Below are 15,944 nucleotides of genomic sequence, written 5' to 3'. Positions count from 1 at the left end.
TGAGTCCCTCCCACACACTGCCTCTCCTTTGTATTAAGCGCAGCTTTTTCCTTTCATATCTGACAGCACAGGAATGCGAGTGGCTCATATTTATTGTGCAAAATTGTGTATGTTTTGAGTCACGGCGCGTTATCAGTTCCTGTGCGTTACATTATCCACCTATTTTCAGCTCTCTCCCCATTGAGTTTGGCACTGGGTATATAAGAGTGTGTCCCCCCGCCCATTTCTCTGGGTCCTCCCTCTCCTCTGACTTGTAAAGTATGCTCAGAGCGAAACCCTCAGAATAACACGAGCCTGAGAGGTGTGATACTGTCTCCTGACGTCCAGGGCCACAAAGACCCACTTGTTCAAACTGCATCTATTCTCCTGTTCTGAGGATTTTTGAGGAGACCAAGCTACTCATTTAAGGAGAAGCTGACTGGAGAAGGTTATTTTTTAATTAAAAAAAATTAAAAAAAAGTTATTAAAACTTTCCTGAGGAAAACATGGCACTTCGGCAGAATTCGGAAAAGGAGCCAAGCATCGAGCTGTTCATCAAGGTCTGTCTTTTATTTTCTATTTTTGAAAAAAAATAAATTCTCACATCAATTCACTGCTGCAACAGGGTGTAACATCTGAGTTTATCTGTATGTGTCAGGCAAAAAATATAAAAAGAGTCACACAATGTATTCCTGCCCTGTTTATCAGCCTTCAGCCTTTTTGAAGAGTAGCAGAACAAAGCAGCATCAATCAGGAGACAACTCGCCTTTTGATTGGTGCCATCCCCAGATACCAAGTGCTGCAGATGTGCGAGGTGTTTGTATCCCCGCCGAGGGTCACGGCAGCTTGTTATCAGTGAACTCTGAACGCCACAGACAGACAGGCCACCTTATCATCGCCCACCCACAAACAGCAAGAGGAGCGTGGAGAGTCGGCGGCCTCCTGACATGAACCAGGCACACCCACTTGACTCACATCGCATCGCCGTCTCTTTAAAGAAGCCTCGTTTTGTAATTTCCTATCATAACTGCGCAAATGTTTAGCTTGAGCCGAGACGTGGTGTCTTCTGATACATAAGTCAAGGTCAAGAGAGACAAAAAAAAACAAAATTCTGCCAGAGAGAACAAAATGTTTCTATAGATAAAATGTAAACAAGACCAATTCCACGAGTTGTGAAATACTTTCCATCTGTGACATTGTTCTCCAAAGTCAGCCTAACATCAGATTAATGTTTGATTGCAAAACAAAACAAAAACTAAAAACAAGATATAAAATTCACACATCGAGATGTTACAGAAGTCTTAAGTGTACACGACTTCAGGAAATCCTAAAAATTAAAATAAATCACTGCTCCCAGACGAGGAGTAGCGCTGCATAAAAAACCCTGTTAAAACTGAAAATTCATTTTGTGCAATTCGCTAAATACAAGCTATAAACTTTGAGCTTGAGAGACTTTGATTCTTTGAGTGAAATGAGGTAAATTAGGCCTTTTTGTTCTTGTTTCCCGTCTTTATGCCAAAGTATGCCACCCAGCTTTGATTGTACAAATGTGGGAGTGGTATCAGTTCTTTTCCTCTGGTGCATGTCTGTCTCAAGGCATGAAAAGAAAAAGAAAAAGTTACATTTTGAATGCTCGGTTACAGTATCAACAGAAAACAAGACGCTTTGTTGGCTTTGACGATAAAGTTTTTGTTGCACAATAGAAAGTGCAGGGTTAAATGTGGGATGACAGCGGTATCGCTACCCGTTTTAAAGCTCAGAATTATTCCCAAAATTGCATAAATAAAGAAGCGAAAACGACAAGAAGAAAAAAAGTCAAGAAAACATCCACTGTCCCTTTAAAGTCGGGGGGCTTTAAGCAGGCTGTGTGTTGTGTTTTGAAGTGGTTGAAGAAAGGTGCACATGTTCATATTTGTTGTTTTTCCTGCTACGAGACAATGCCCCCCGTTCCCCTCGGCCTCTGAATTTTCTAAATAACCCTTTCAATAACTTCCGTAATTGACGTTTAATGGGTCTGAATCTTTTAATGTCCCCAAAACAAAAGATTTGTGCTAAAAAAAAACTTATTTTGTGTGTGTGTGTGTGTTTTCCAGGCCGGACATGACGGCGAGAACGTGGGGAACTGCCCTTTCTGCCAGAGGCTGTTCATGGTGCTGTGGCTCAAAGGAGTGAAGTTCACAGTGACCACTGTTGATATGAGGAAGTAAGCACCCCGCCGCCAGCGAAAACACTTCCTGAGCATCTGGTCGCTGGGACTTTTACCACAGAACTCTTATTACGCAGCAAACAAGGGAGAAAGTGGGACGTTGTTTCCACTAATTCAAGTCGCTTCTAACTTGTCAGAAGGTGTGTTTAGAGGGAGGAGCCCTGAAGCCGGAGCCGACAAAGGGCCCTGTGTCACCCCGCGGACAAACACCTTCTTTAATTTGCCTTTTATTGTGTGAATTTCACAGGATTTTTGCGGACGAGGAAATAAGGGCTTTTGAAATCGAGTTACTGAGAACAAACAGGCTCTTTGAACGGACGGCCACTCCCAGTTCTGAAAATGTATTGAGCTAAACCAACAACCTTGAAATCATTAATCCAGAGTATACACATTCGATTCTGACAAGCCTGATAAAAAACACATGCTCCCATCAGATATGCTTCAAAAGAGTCGGCTAAATGCACGCCTTCTCTATTCCTACTCTCCAGGAAACCAGAAGAGCTGAAGGACTTGGCCCCCGGGACAAACCCTCCGTTCCTCCTCTACAACGGCACCCTCAAAACAGACTTCATCAAAATCGAGGAGTTCCTTGAGCAAACACTGGCCCCACCCCGGTACTCTTGCACCTTACGGTTATGTAAATATACCAGTGAAGCGCAACTGTTGTTTCCCCGATGATCACGTTCACCCCTTTCTTCCCCCCCCCCCCCCCCCGCAGGTATCCTCACCTCAGCCCACGAAACAAAGAGTCCTTTGACGTGGGCGCCGACATTTTTTCAAAGTTCTCCGCCTTCATCAGGAACAGCCCCAATAACGCCTGTGAGCCGCGTCTGTGTAACACGGATCAGCCCGTATCGACGTGACGCTTACGTCACTGCTCAAAAACCCAATTCACACGTCCGTCTTTTTCCCTGCAGTCCAGGAGAAAAGCCTCCTGCGGGAGTTCAAGCGTCTGGACGACTACCTGAACTCGCCCCTCCCCGAGGAGATCGACCACAACTCGACAGAAACCGTCGCCGTCTCCAAGAGGAAGTTTCTGGACGGCGACCGCCTCACCTTAGCCGACTGCAACCTGCTGCCCAAACTGCACGTAATCAGGGTGGGAATTAAGAATTATTGACTGCTTCATCTGAAGGGACTTTCCCAAACAAACAAACATACATTTTACATTTATTACACATAAAGTGAAATATTTCACGCTTCATCTATCATCTTGACTCTTTCTTTATCATTTTGGTGTTGTAAATACGGATATATATGTACAGGTGGACATATACACAGCTATTGTAGTCACAAGACTGTCCTTTTGAGAAGAACTTTTCACTTCATCTTCAGTTATATCACAAATCAATGATTCAGCTTGATTGTTTTCAAACAGAAACAAATCTACATTTAAAGAAAAGAATCTGGCTGTATTTGCAATCAACTTGAGGTTTTAGTCTTCAACCATTACAATTACAACTTGATCACTTTTAAATGTGTCAACTTCTGCACCTCCACCATGGATGAATGATCCCATCAGCTGCTTTGATCCTTTCACTGAATCGCCCAGGAGTTGAAACGAGAACAAACAAGTTTGAAGAACAAATGTCTCCACCTACTTGTTACTATTTCGTGAGACTCTTTATACATATATGCATATACATTTATCGCTATTCAGAAAACTCAACAACACTTCCAATGGAAGCAGTGTAACATTTTTGTTATCAGTTAAATCGTGAAGGTTTCTTTCCCTTTCAGACAATCAACTCCTCTCTTTTTTATTTCAGATTGCAGCCAAGAAATACTGCAACTTTGACATCCCGGCCCACTTCACCGGCGTGTGGCGGTACCTGCGGCACGCCGACGACCGGGAGGAGTTCAAGCAGACGTGTCCAGCCGACATTGAGATCGAGAAGGCTTACCTCAGCGTGGCAAACCAGAGAAAATAAACTGCTTTTCTTTTTTTTTTATTCTTTTTTTATTATTATTTGGGAGTGGCGTGAACAATGTATGCATGTACAAATGCGTGTATAGATGTGATCTGTAAATCACCTTCCCATCCTGGAAACCCTGAAGACCCTGCAGCTCCGGCTGCAGCGGGACTCCCTGAAGTGAAATGTGATATTGGTTGTTTGTACTGACTGTTTTAGTCACTTTCAGACCAAGACAACAAACAAAAAAAGGCCAAACGTGCAATTGACAGTTAATTGTTCAAAAAGTCATTGTTGATAGTGTAAATACTGGTAATTGTTGGTTCTTTCTAGGATTAAAACACCATATGACCACGCTAGAGAAAGCAGCAGCCGCAGAAAACTGTTTATCTTAATGCAAAACACTCCGGCATCCAACCCTGTACAAATATAGTCTAACGTGATGAAATTGCCTTGCTGTCGCACTAATAAAACTATGAATTAATCTTAATTTTTATGTGTTTTGAGTGTGTGCCCAAAATCAAAACAAACAATTAGGACTGACCCACATACATGGTGTTTCTGATATTCAAGTTTATTTTCAGCCACAAAAAAAAGACAATTAAAGAGCTTCAAAAATATATCTTCTATTGATCCGGTGTCGACAATAAATAGACGGTTGGATGGGAAAAGAGGGATGATACAGGAGAAGGAGGATGAAATCTCATCAGACGTCCAGCCGCTGTCTTTCAGTTTGTCACACAATATTTCCAGAAGCAAGCTGTCAACACGAGAAGAAATGTGGACACTTCAGTATTTGTCTGTGCAGAAATTTGAGTGAAATAAAGATGTAAAATGTAAAAAAGAACAAGAAAATAAAGAAAGACATGATATAAATATGGCTATACACAAACACCAATGAAAAACTAAAGTGGCGAAAAGAGGAAAAACAGGTAATACCTTTCAAAAGCTCATTAAATTATTAAGCTTTTTAGTTGTTTCTTTTAAAACTACTAACATGGTGCAAAAATTGTCTTGAAAAGAAAAGAAAACTGCTTCATCAGGTTTTTTTTATTTTCAATTGTAAAGTTATAATAATAATAATAATAATAATAATAATAGCATATCCATTGTATTTTCATCCATTTGCAAATATGTTTTTTTCACACCTTACTTCTATTTTATTGGGCCAAAAAAACAGAGGATCTAAAGTTATTTATTCTATAAACAAAGCAACTTGAAGGAAATGAATGTATAATTACATAATCAAAACTCTGTTTTTAAGGTTTTGAGTTCAACCCTTTCATATTTTTAATTGTATTTAATGATATAAATTTTTTTAATTCCTATGTAAACGTTCAACAGATAGGGAAACACACTGTTAATTTTATAAGTGTTAAATAAAAGTTATGCTTACAGATAAATACTTCACAACAACTGAAATGCCTTTATTCTAGTTTAAATGTCCATTACTGTATCTTAAAAGCTGTTTTAAACGTTTCAATTTATAATCTTTACCATGACATCAGTAAAATATCTGATTTGCTCCTCTCCGTGTTTGACGTCAAATAAAAAGTCAACTGTTCATCTTTATCAATGATTTGCTTCATTCCTCCAGATAAGTCTTCGAATGTAGGTATTTTCGCCAATTTGTTCAGAGGTTCTACTCTGAAATCAATAAATATTTACTCAAGTAACATCAGCAGATAAAGCGACGACTCAACTCTTTAAAATCTCTCTTCCTTCTGCTCAATTTCTACTTTTCATTGCACGGTATCGTCGATCATTCCTGTCATTCTCGGCAAACGGCGAAAGCCTCAGTTAAACATCCTTTTGTGGCATCAGGCCCTCTGCACCCGCTGAGGCTTTCTTTCATTCATTCATCCAAAAGGAAGCAAGTCACTCGCTCACCTCGTTTGTTTGTTTTGGGCAGGCTCTGCTCTGATCTGAGGAAACCCTGAGAGCGAAGCTTGTCGGCCGCTGCCAGCTTCAGGACCACTTCTTTCAGATCATCCACCTGAGAAACAAGACGTGTGATGATACTCTATTTTTTTCCTTTTACATTTTTGCTCGAGCTGTTAATCAATGGTGCCACTGCATCCTTAATTGGAGAGGAGATTATTTGATAGCCTATACATGCATTTATTCCTAACCAATAACTGTGAATAAATGACTGTCACACAGTGCGCGGGAGTAAATAGTTTAAACGTTGACACAGATGTTGCTTGCAGAGGGAATTTCTCGGTGCAAGTGCAATCGAGAGTATGTCGTTAATTAAGATAAACTCCTAATGATTAGAATTTTTAGGGAATTTTTCAAAGCAACACATCAAATTGGAGAGTCACACGAAGGTCATTCAAGGATGTACCGACAAACTGAATAGGCTTTTGAAATAAGTCACTCAAAAATGGTGTTTATCTAAACCATCTTTAAAAGTCATAAATGTAAGTAGGTAAAAACATATGAAGTATTTTGTCTCTGAAATTATTATTTTTTTCAATTGATTGTATTGATTTATAGTCTTATTACATTCCATTTCCCTTTTGTGAGCTGTTTTCTTCTACACACTGAACCTACATTAGCAGCAAAAGCACATAATATATCATAATATATCATCTCTCTTTCTATATATATATATATATATATTTTTTTTTTTTTACATCTTTTATCATTCTTACCATGTTTGCAAATTTCTCCTGTTGTGCTGAATCTTTTTCCCCTGAAACAAAGAAAACAAAAACCTTGACTATACAACTTTACAACAAACGTCTGTAATGTACATTTTACATCACTATTGACAGTAACTTTTTAACTTATTATTTATTCCTATATTTATCTGGACTGTAGTCTGTACTGTTGTGAAAGTGTTGAGTCATGGATAGCACACTGGATGATGCTGGACATCTATCTATCTATCTATCTATCTATCTATCTATCTATCTATCTACTATCTATCAGATTTTCCATGTGGATTCATGTATTTTCTTCTTACCTTTATTCCAATCTCCGTTGTGATGCATCAGCAGAGGATAAAGATTATTCACCTCCCTCTGTTCAGCCTCACCGGCGTTCGTTCCATCCTCCACTTCGGATACTAACGTCTGCAAGAAATCTGTCAAAAAACCCCAAAACAAAACAGCAAGTTTTCATTTCGTGATCGCCGAATAAATACATATAGCAGTTCGGAAAGGACTGCGCTGGAGGCGTCCTACCTGCCCGTGGCTCCAGGTTGGGCTCGGGGTAGAGCGGCAGAGCGTGCGTCCATGTTGCAGAGCAGACGGCGGCGATCAGGTGAAACAGGGCTACAGAAAGCATGGCGTCTCCTCGTCACGGGATGGTCGAGCCGCTCCGATTCCTCGACTCGACCAAGAACTTCGCTTATATATCCTCAGGGGCCATCCATCACTATCTGATCAATACATTATCATCACGCCCAGTCTCCTCCTTAATGGCCCCGGACACGATGGATCAGGCGTCATACACACAATTTAGGGGAGCCTGTCAATTCAGACGGGGCCTATCTGTGCTTGTACAGAGCGGGAAAACAAATGTTTGCTCTGCGGCAGTAATCAGCCTCTGCTGTCTGCAGCGCGCCGCTCTGACGGTCGGTGTTTCACGCCGTTTTTTTTTTTTCTGCGTGATGAGCTGTTCAGAAGTGTCACCGCTCGTGAGTGATGGAAGTGTGTCACCGCTAAGCTTTTACGTCATCTCGCGTTGAATGACTTGAGACGTCTGAGGCCATCAGTTATCACTGCCTTTCATATTTAGACTGTAATAAGGCCGTAAAAAGCTTTGTTCCCGCGTCTTTGTGCTTTAAGTGCAGTGGCAGTTGTAAAGTTTCTCTTTCACGTTGCATTTCCTTGTGTGGTTTATTGTGAAACCATTTGAATTTAGATTACACATTAAAGTACAGCGTCAGGTAGAAACAATGAGAGAAAAAAGATTTTCGTATCATATGCACAAATAAGAACTTCACAAAAATACTGAAAATACTGTATGTATGTATGTACGATTGCTATTACACAAGTCATTTATAGTCTTCTATCCTCTATCATCTGTAATCTATTTCTCCAATCATCAGTATCATCAGTTTTATTACAGTATATTTTATAACAATTCAGGCCGTTGTTACATATTGGACTCAAACAAGACTCACCTTCATGAAGCAGTATTTGGAGGTTTTTGACATTTCTTTTTATATAGTGGAGATTGAAAGTTTGGTCAAAATGTGTATAAATGTGAATAATGAAGCCAAGGGAAGCTGAAAATATCTCCAAAAGGCATCAAATTTCCCGGGATGAGCAAACTCCTCAGAGCGATAAAGTTTGGACAAATACCTGTTGACAGACTCTGAAAGTTGTTGACAGACATCTTATGCCGAGGCCTTGTCCTTTTTGCTCAGGTCAGATAAACAATGTATATTGGCCAAATGGTTGCTGTTGGACCAGGTGATGCAGGGAAAAAGTGGCTGAATATCTTCATATTCATAAGAGCTGCAACTGTTCCACTCCAGCATGTGTTTGTTGGAAGATTTCACATTGGAAGATTAATGATAATTTCATTACACTGAACAGCTTGCAAAAGCACAATGATGTTGAACATTTGTAAACCCTTAGCAGCTATTGTATTGGTCTGTTTGCTTAAAAAGACTCAAAGTCAGAGAATGGTAACGTCAGGTTTTTCATTTTCCATCCACTACAATCTGCAGCAAATATTTATAATAATATATTGTCAAATTTTCACAGAAAATCGGCAACGCACTCAGTAATTACACCAATATTACCAATATGATAAATTTTTTTATTCTCAAAAAGTTGCCTTTCATGAGTCATGTAAGTTCACCAAAGGTACTTTTTTTTCATTCAACTCACAGTATTGGTGTAAATAAATATTGTCGGTTCATTTATTTGGTTTACTCACGAAGGAATACTAAAAACCACCTGTGGATTTTTAGAGAAGAAGCCCATTTGAGTCAAAACTTGATCGAAAATCAGTCAAGCTCCTTAAACAAAAGAGTCGCTCTCAAAACAACCAAAGACAAAAGCGGTTGTTTCGAGTTTTCCGCTGCCCAGAAAGGCTTTTTGTCAAACTGAAAGGTCACTTTTGCTCCACAGATCAGTGTACATGCCGTCAGGTGATTTATTCTCTCCACGTCAGCTGAAAGCAAACAACTTTTGATTTGTCTGGTTGCCGCGCACTCAGCAGCAAGAGTCTGTGAGATCAGTACCGTCACCGGCAGGAACGCTGCAACAGAACACATCTGATGGATAGCTCACAGAATTGGAATCAAAATATGAAGGATAACCAATCAATCATGCCAGGCTTGATTCCACATTTTTTGTGTGGAGTTTGTGTTGTCTTCCACTCTCTATTTTCCACTGGGGTTTTAACTAATTGAAATGATTTAGCTTTCGGAAGTCCTTCTGTTTTCCCAACATATGTTTAACCCCCATTTGTACTTTGAAAGAGCAATGAGAATATACGATTTTGCATAAACAGATGGCACCATTTTTGAATAGCCTTTCCCAGGTCTTTGTATATATGGGTTCAGAGTAGCTCTCTAGTTGTGTCGGTGCAACGGAGAATATGAAACCCTCAAAGAGGTCCCAAAAAGTCCCTTACATCTTATACCCTGCTACTACTGTATGTGTTAGATTGTCTGTGGGACATCTTTGCACATGGGCCATGGGCCTTTGTTAATGTGATTATTAACCTTGAATGTTACTGTTGTGGTTTGTGTCACTTTGGATTAACATTGTAATTGTTTTGTGAATATTTGTATAATTGCCAGGAAAGTTAATGTAGGTACTATCTATTCTGTTGAATGTTAAGGATAATGTCTCCATGTTAAGGGGAAAGTGGTGACAATTGCTATTCTCTTTGTTGTTAGGGACAGCAGGCTGATGGTGGCTGATACCAACGGGCTCAATAAACCAATCAGAAAGGCCAGTGACATGGTGGGGGTAGTGATGGACTTTGTATAGGTGGTCTCAGAGAAGAGGATCCAGTCCAAACTGAGGTCCATCCTGATCAGTGTCTCTTCTAGTCTAACTGTTCTTGTAAATTGTCCTTTATTGTGTTCGCCTGTCAATTACATATCCATTCTTATATTAATCAAATGTTAAGTTTTTACATTTGAAATATTTCATTTTTAATCTGTATTATTTAATATCTCAACTTTCCGTTCTATTAATTGTATTCCGTTCTGTGTGGAACAACGCTGTAAAGAATTTCCCACTGGCGTTAAAAAGAAAAAAGGTATTTGTATTCCATTTTAAAATCTTCGTGGTTATTAGAAAGAAAGGTTAAATTAAAGATAGTAAAGTTGCATTGTCACTGATAATTAGCCTGGAAATACGCTTAACCTTTTTTTTAAACAACAAAATTATATTATTTTTTACTTTTTAATTGACGTTCAGTCACTGAGCGGCAGACTGTTGTTGTAATGCCACCTTTCCTCCGTGTGGTGGTAGCACTGAGCTAACAGCTGCTTGTAGCGCAGTGAGGAGAAGGATGAGGCGAAGGAGCCGCAGCAGAAGAAGACAGACACAGAATAATGGAAGAACTGGTTGATAATTAACTTAGCTGAATGTCACCAAACAGGAAAAGTGGGAGCTGATAGACAAGCGCAGCGGAGCACCAGCTGACACGGCGGCCGTAACGCGGACAGGTACGGACTTTACTTTTTATGTGTTGTGTTTGTGTTGAGCGAAAATGTGAAAGACCACAGAAACCGTACTGTAACCGAGAGGCTAGGCTAACGGAGCTAACAGGTTTAATGCACGGCTCTCTGGTGAGATTAAACCCACAGGTTGTATGATAAGCGACCAGATCTGCTTAGTTGGACGCTTTAAAAATACTCTGAAGGAGATCTGTGATTATTATATTGTGTTAACATTGTGGGGTTTAAAACGTCCACATTTTGAAACTGCTGTGTTTGTTATTCAAGATCATTTCAAAAAGTAAAACACTTCCTTGTTATGTATCAACTTTAAGTGGATTCTTTTTCATCTGTAATATAAAGACAAAGGCCGTCTATTTTTTTTTATCAAGGTGATACTAAAACTTAAATTTTAGGCGTTACCACTCAGTAATTCGTCTAATGTATTATTGTAAGAAGGAAACCACTAATTAAATCAAATAAATTATTATATTGCGCGTAAATTTGCTTCTAGATTTCCCGTTTCTGTGTTGATGAATCATTATACCCACTCATTCCCCTGTTAGTCCTATTTATTTGTAATTATACATATATAGATCAATACTTATTAATAATAATGAAAATAATGAACATGCAACGATTAACGAGCTGCACCTTCACTAGTGGAATTACTGTAACACGTTTGTGTTTCTTAGAATGTTGATATGCCACTGGTGACTGTTGAAAAGTATTCTAGGTGAGGTTGTGCTTCACTATTTCCTGAACAAAAGAATAAATAGCTCATTTACTTCCAGTCTTATAATATTTGACAAAGTATGACCCCACCTCATCTCTCTCTCTCTCTCTCTCTCTCTCTCTCCCCCTCTCCCTCTTCCCGATGCTGTCCTTCTGAGTGGCACAGCTCTCGATGACTTTTATTAAAGTCAGAAATGTTTCTGACAACTTTTTTCTATTTCTCAATGAAGGGCATGTCCAGAGCATTCAGGCGATCCTGTGTCATGGTGTTTCTCAGGAAAGTCTTGTTCTGGGACGATCGTTTTATTGCCCTTGAGGCATCAGAATCAATAATGCTGGATAAACTGAATATATTCCCATTTCTATGTGTGAATATCTGTACTGACAGGGCAATTTGCAGCAGAGCTTATTTTTCATAAAATTATGATTAATATTTTTTATGACATTTTGAGAAGAAAAAAAACTGCCATTGCTCTAAGTTTAATAAGACTCTTTTTGTGCATTTCTCATGGTTATCAGAAGCAGAAAGTATTTGCAACCCTTGCATGTCTGTGGGAAAGGATATTAGCAGCGCTGCTGGACCGTGGCTCCACAAATAAACCAACCCTGTCTTTGCAGACTGGCCTAACGGCCACTTCAATTCATCAAATACAGAAGATCAACATACATTTCAAAAGCTTGTGTGTGGGATCGAGCACAACTGCAACTGTTTTACTGGTTTCTAAAACTTTCATTCTTTAGTTTTTTCTCTCTTCCTTAAATGTGACATTCCTGTTTGCTTTGTTGGCTATTCAAATAATGATGTACATAATTCTGCTTGTAAATCAGAAATATACAGATATTTAAATCAGAAAATAAAATTGACAAAAGATTGTACTTCTATTTTTATAAATCCAGTTCTTTTGAGAAAATAAAAGTCTCTGTTCAACAAGCATAACTTACTATAAGACACAATGAAGAGAACAGTACAAAGGTCTGTGTATGTTTTATGACTTGTTCAGCAAACGTATTTTACATGCAGAGTACGAGTTACACGAGAACATGCTTTTATTGTTCAATACTGTCATCACGACCCGGCTCAGCTAAGAGAAGGATGTACATGTAGGAAATAACAATAACCAGGTATGTTTGGGTGAGGTGAATATTTTATTAGTAGTTACCGGGTGTACAATAATCAAACAGAACCCCAAAGACACAATAATACAACAGAGGGCCAAACAGGTAATGCCCAACAGCTATACAATGTTTGATCTAATACAACAGGAAGGCAGCTTCTTCTCTGGAAGGCATTTAACTAAAGTTCAATCAGGACAGGAGGAGGAAGAAGTCATGAGGGGACTTCCTGTCAATCAATACACTGAAACAAACACACACACATACAACACAGAGGCGGAGGCGAGGCCATACAGCCTGTGGGCTGTAACAACCGTGCTGAAAGTTATATTGATCGCAAATAACATTATAATAGCAAGCAGTGGGATATTATTCACCTGAGGTGAAATTTGATAGAGGCAAAGACTCCACCATGTTTTTATACAAATAAATAAAACCCAGCTTTTTTTTTTTTTTTTTTTTTTAATTAACACAAAAAAATTAAAGTACTCACACTTGATGGTTAAAAAATAAATACATTTTCTATCACGTTGTGGATGAATCGATTCAGATACATCCAGGTTTTAAACATTGTTTTTTTTTTTTTTTTTTAAACCTACAATACTGTGTTTTGTTTTGTTTTTCAGTGTTGTTTGCCAACATGTTGTCTGAAGGAGGATCGTTCATGAAGGGGGTGGTCCTAGGTGGCCTCTTCTGCTTGGTGGTGTCGCTCCTGAGTAGTTTCAGTCCCGGCGCTGAGTCCGACAGTCAGACCGCCGACCACCACCACCACCATCACCACGTTCAAGCCCCAAGTAAAGACGAGCTGAAGCTCCTCTCCGATAGTCAATTGCAGGCCTTGACCGACCAGGTGCGAATCTACTGTGTCATTATGGTGACCCCAAAGATCCTAGTTCACTGGGCTGCGGCCATCGGGACGTGGAGCAGACACTGCGACAAGTCCGTGTTTTACACGTCGGAGTCCTCCAAGGCTCTCGAAGCGTTGGATTTAAACGAAAAAGACGACTGGGCGAGGCTGCGAAAGGCGTTGAAGCACGCGTACGACCACGCTGGAGACCTGCGCTGGTTCTTCGTGGCGCAGCCCACCACGTTTGCCATCATCGAGAACCTCAAGTACCTGGTGCTCACGAAGAATCCCAAAGAGCCGTTCTACCTGGGCAACGCCATGAAGTCCGGGGAGCTGGAGTACGTGGCGTTCGACAGCGGCATCGTCCTGAGCTACGAAGCCCTGAGGAGGCTGATGGACGTGTTCAACGACGAGGACAAGTGTCCGGAGAGAGGCCGCGCGCTGTGGAAGCTGAGCGACGACAAGCAGCTGGCCGTGTGCCTTAAATACACCGGCGTGTTCGCAGAGAACGGCGAAGACGCCGAGGGAAAGCGCGTGTTCAACAGCCAGTCTTTGAACACGTTGATAACAAACAGCATGAATGACAATCCCAACAGTGTCGTGGAGGGTTGCTGCTCCGACATGGCGGTCACGTTCAACGGCATGTCCCCGAATCAGATGCAGGTCATGATGTACGGCGTTTACAGACTCCGCCCTTACGGGCACGACTTTCACGATATGCTGACGTTCAACCCTCCAGAGGGTTCAGACAACGACTAAGAGACTCATTCCCTCAATCTAGATGTTTCCTTTTTGAATGTTCTTGCTTCTATGATGGCAAACTTGACTCTGGGGAGATGGTTTTTCTTAAGATATTTGTAAGAAAGGGATCCTGGGTGGGAAAAACTATTTCATGTATATTTCTACTTTTTTGCACTTAAACACAATCTGACCCCGTTCCTATTGTGGCGTAGGTGAACCGAGCGAGGCGTTCTATCAAACTGTGACCGCAGACAAAGAGGGGTAACGCCTCAAACTTATGACAGAAGCCTTGATTATTTGCAAGTTTTGGTTATTGTAGTTTCAAGTGTATAAAATGTATTTTTTGTGCTCTTTAAGCTGCGTTTGAGTTAGTACTGTGTTACCGGTTACTGAAATCATTCAATTATTGAATGCCCAAACACTCGCTCCCCCTCTGATTTATTGGTTGTACCAAAGCACCATCAATCGGTATCGGGTTGAACAAATGAAGGCGTCGTTAAGTTCTCACTGAGCAGTGTTTGTGCTCATGATGCTTTGGTATTTCCCTGTATGAAGAATCGACCCTCGGTACCTCGTGGTTAAGGTTTGCAGAATGGCATTTTGTGATCGTTTTGAATCGCTGATGTCTGGATAGCTTTTGGATAAAGACAATAAATAAGAATTTGTGAAACCCTGTGGGTTAATAGTGTTGAATGAACCTGCATGAATTGTGCAGGTGATGTGGCGGCGAGTTGTAAAAAGCTGGAAGGCAACATGGTTGGCATTTTCAGGCTTTTCGTTGTTGATTTTGGGTTCATCAATCTTCAATACATCCAAACCATGGTGGCAGATTGCAGTCTACACAGTAAGACAAACCCTTGATGTACAGTTGAGATATTATATTGCGTCATATCATAAGCCGATGACATACACTTGCATACAGTGACATGAAATAAACCCTTTGACATGCATAGCGGCAGAAAAGATAAATTAGATTAAATATTCAGAACTCTTTAGGTTCTGGAAGGATTATTTGCTAAACCAAACAACTTTAAAGTTCTTTAAAGTATTCTCACAGATAACCCAGGTACACTGCATGTGAGGTATTGCAGGACTGTTCTACAGTTGTAATGAAATGTTCCCATAAACAAACAATAGGGAGACTTGTTTATAGATTGAAAGATTTCATGGCATATAAGAGGCAGACAAACAAGTTTAACGTCTTATTGTCATTCTGCCACTCGGCACTGTGCAAACATACGAACACATCCAGTATTGGTGAGTCAGCATAGGACATAAGTCTCTAACCTGGTTAAAAAAAAAAATTTTTTATTATTTGTTCAAGGGAACTGCCGTCTTGAGCTCGCTGTGGTGTACGTCATCAACAGGATTGCCAACAGTCCCTTGAAAAACAGAATTGTTCTGTATTCGCAGACGAAAGTACGCATCCAGTATTGAGCTGAAAAGGGTCTAAAAATCATCTTTAAAATGTCACTGGAATTTATGACAAACGGGGCACTTTCCTTCAAAACTTACGGTTTGGCAGGTAAGAATGAAACAACTGTCAAGGTAGTGATAAACCATGTTTAATATTATTGATATATACAATGATAAATACAATTGAAAGATCATATATACAAGTACATACATAATCATAAACGTAGTTTGCAGTATACACAGAAATGTTCACATATTTAATATATGGATGAATAAATAAACTATACAGGTAGTCAAAATACTATACAAAATTATAAATATAATCAAAATGACCCCCCCCCCCACTTTTATTCG

The 15,944-nt window shown here is 39.9% G+C and overlaps 2 protein-coding genes across 2 annotated transcripts; both read left to right on the top strand.

Moving 5' to 3' along the window:
- Nucleotides 1–300: 300 nt before the first annotated feature.
- On the top strand, nucleotides 301–5,266 carry clic2 (chloride intracellular channel 2). The gene is made up of 6 exons (XM_080502675.1): nucleotides 301–539; nucleotides 2,073–2,182; nucleotides 2,674–2,799; nucleotides 2,904–3,004; nucleotides 3,103–3,284; nucleotides 3,955–5,266. The coding sequence occupies exons 1-6, from the start codon at nucleotides 486–488 to the stop codon at nucleotides 4,114–4,116; spliced, it is 735 nt and encodes a 244-aa protein (XP_080358801.1). The 5' UTR covers nucleotides 301–485; the 3' UTR covers nucleotides 4,117–5,266.
- A 5,347-nt stretch (nucleotides 5,267–10,613) lies between these two features.
- Nucleotides 10,614–14,826, top strand: c1galt1c1 (C1GALT1-specific chaperone 1). Its single transcript, XM_080501844.1, has 2 exons — nucleotides 10,614–10,747; nucleotides 13,213–14,826. The coding sequence occupies exon 2, from the start codon at nucleotides 13,227–13,229 to the stop codon at nucleotides 14,190–14,192; it is 966 nt and encodes a 321-aa protein (XP_080357970.1). The 5' UTR covers nucleotides 10,614–10,747; nucleotides 13,213–13,226; the 3' UTR covers nucleotides 14,193–14,826.
- The last annotated feature ends 1,118 nt before the right edge of the window (nucleotides 14,827–15,944 follow it).

The sequence above is a fragment of the Blennius ocellaris genome, assembly GCF_963422515.1.
Source record: "Blennius ocellaris genome assembly, chromosome: 9".
NCBI lineage: Eukaryota > Metazoa > Chordata > Actinopteri > Blenniiformes > Blenniidae > Blennius > Blennius ocellaris.
The sequence above is the reverse complement of the archived record's forward strand: the minus strand, read 5'-3'. Positions and strand labels throughout refer to the sequence as shown.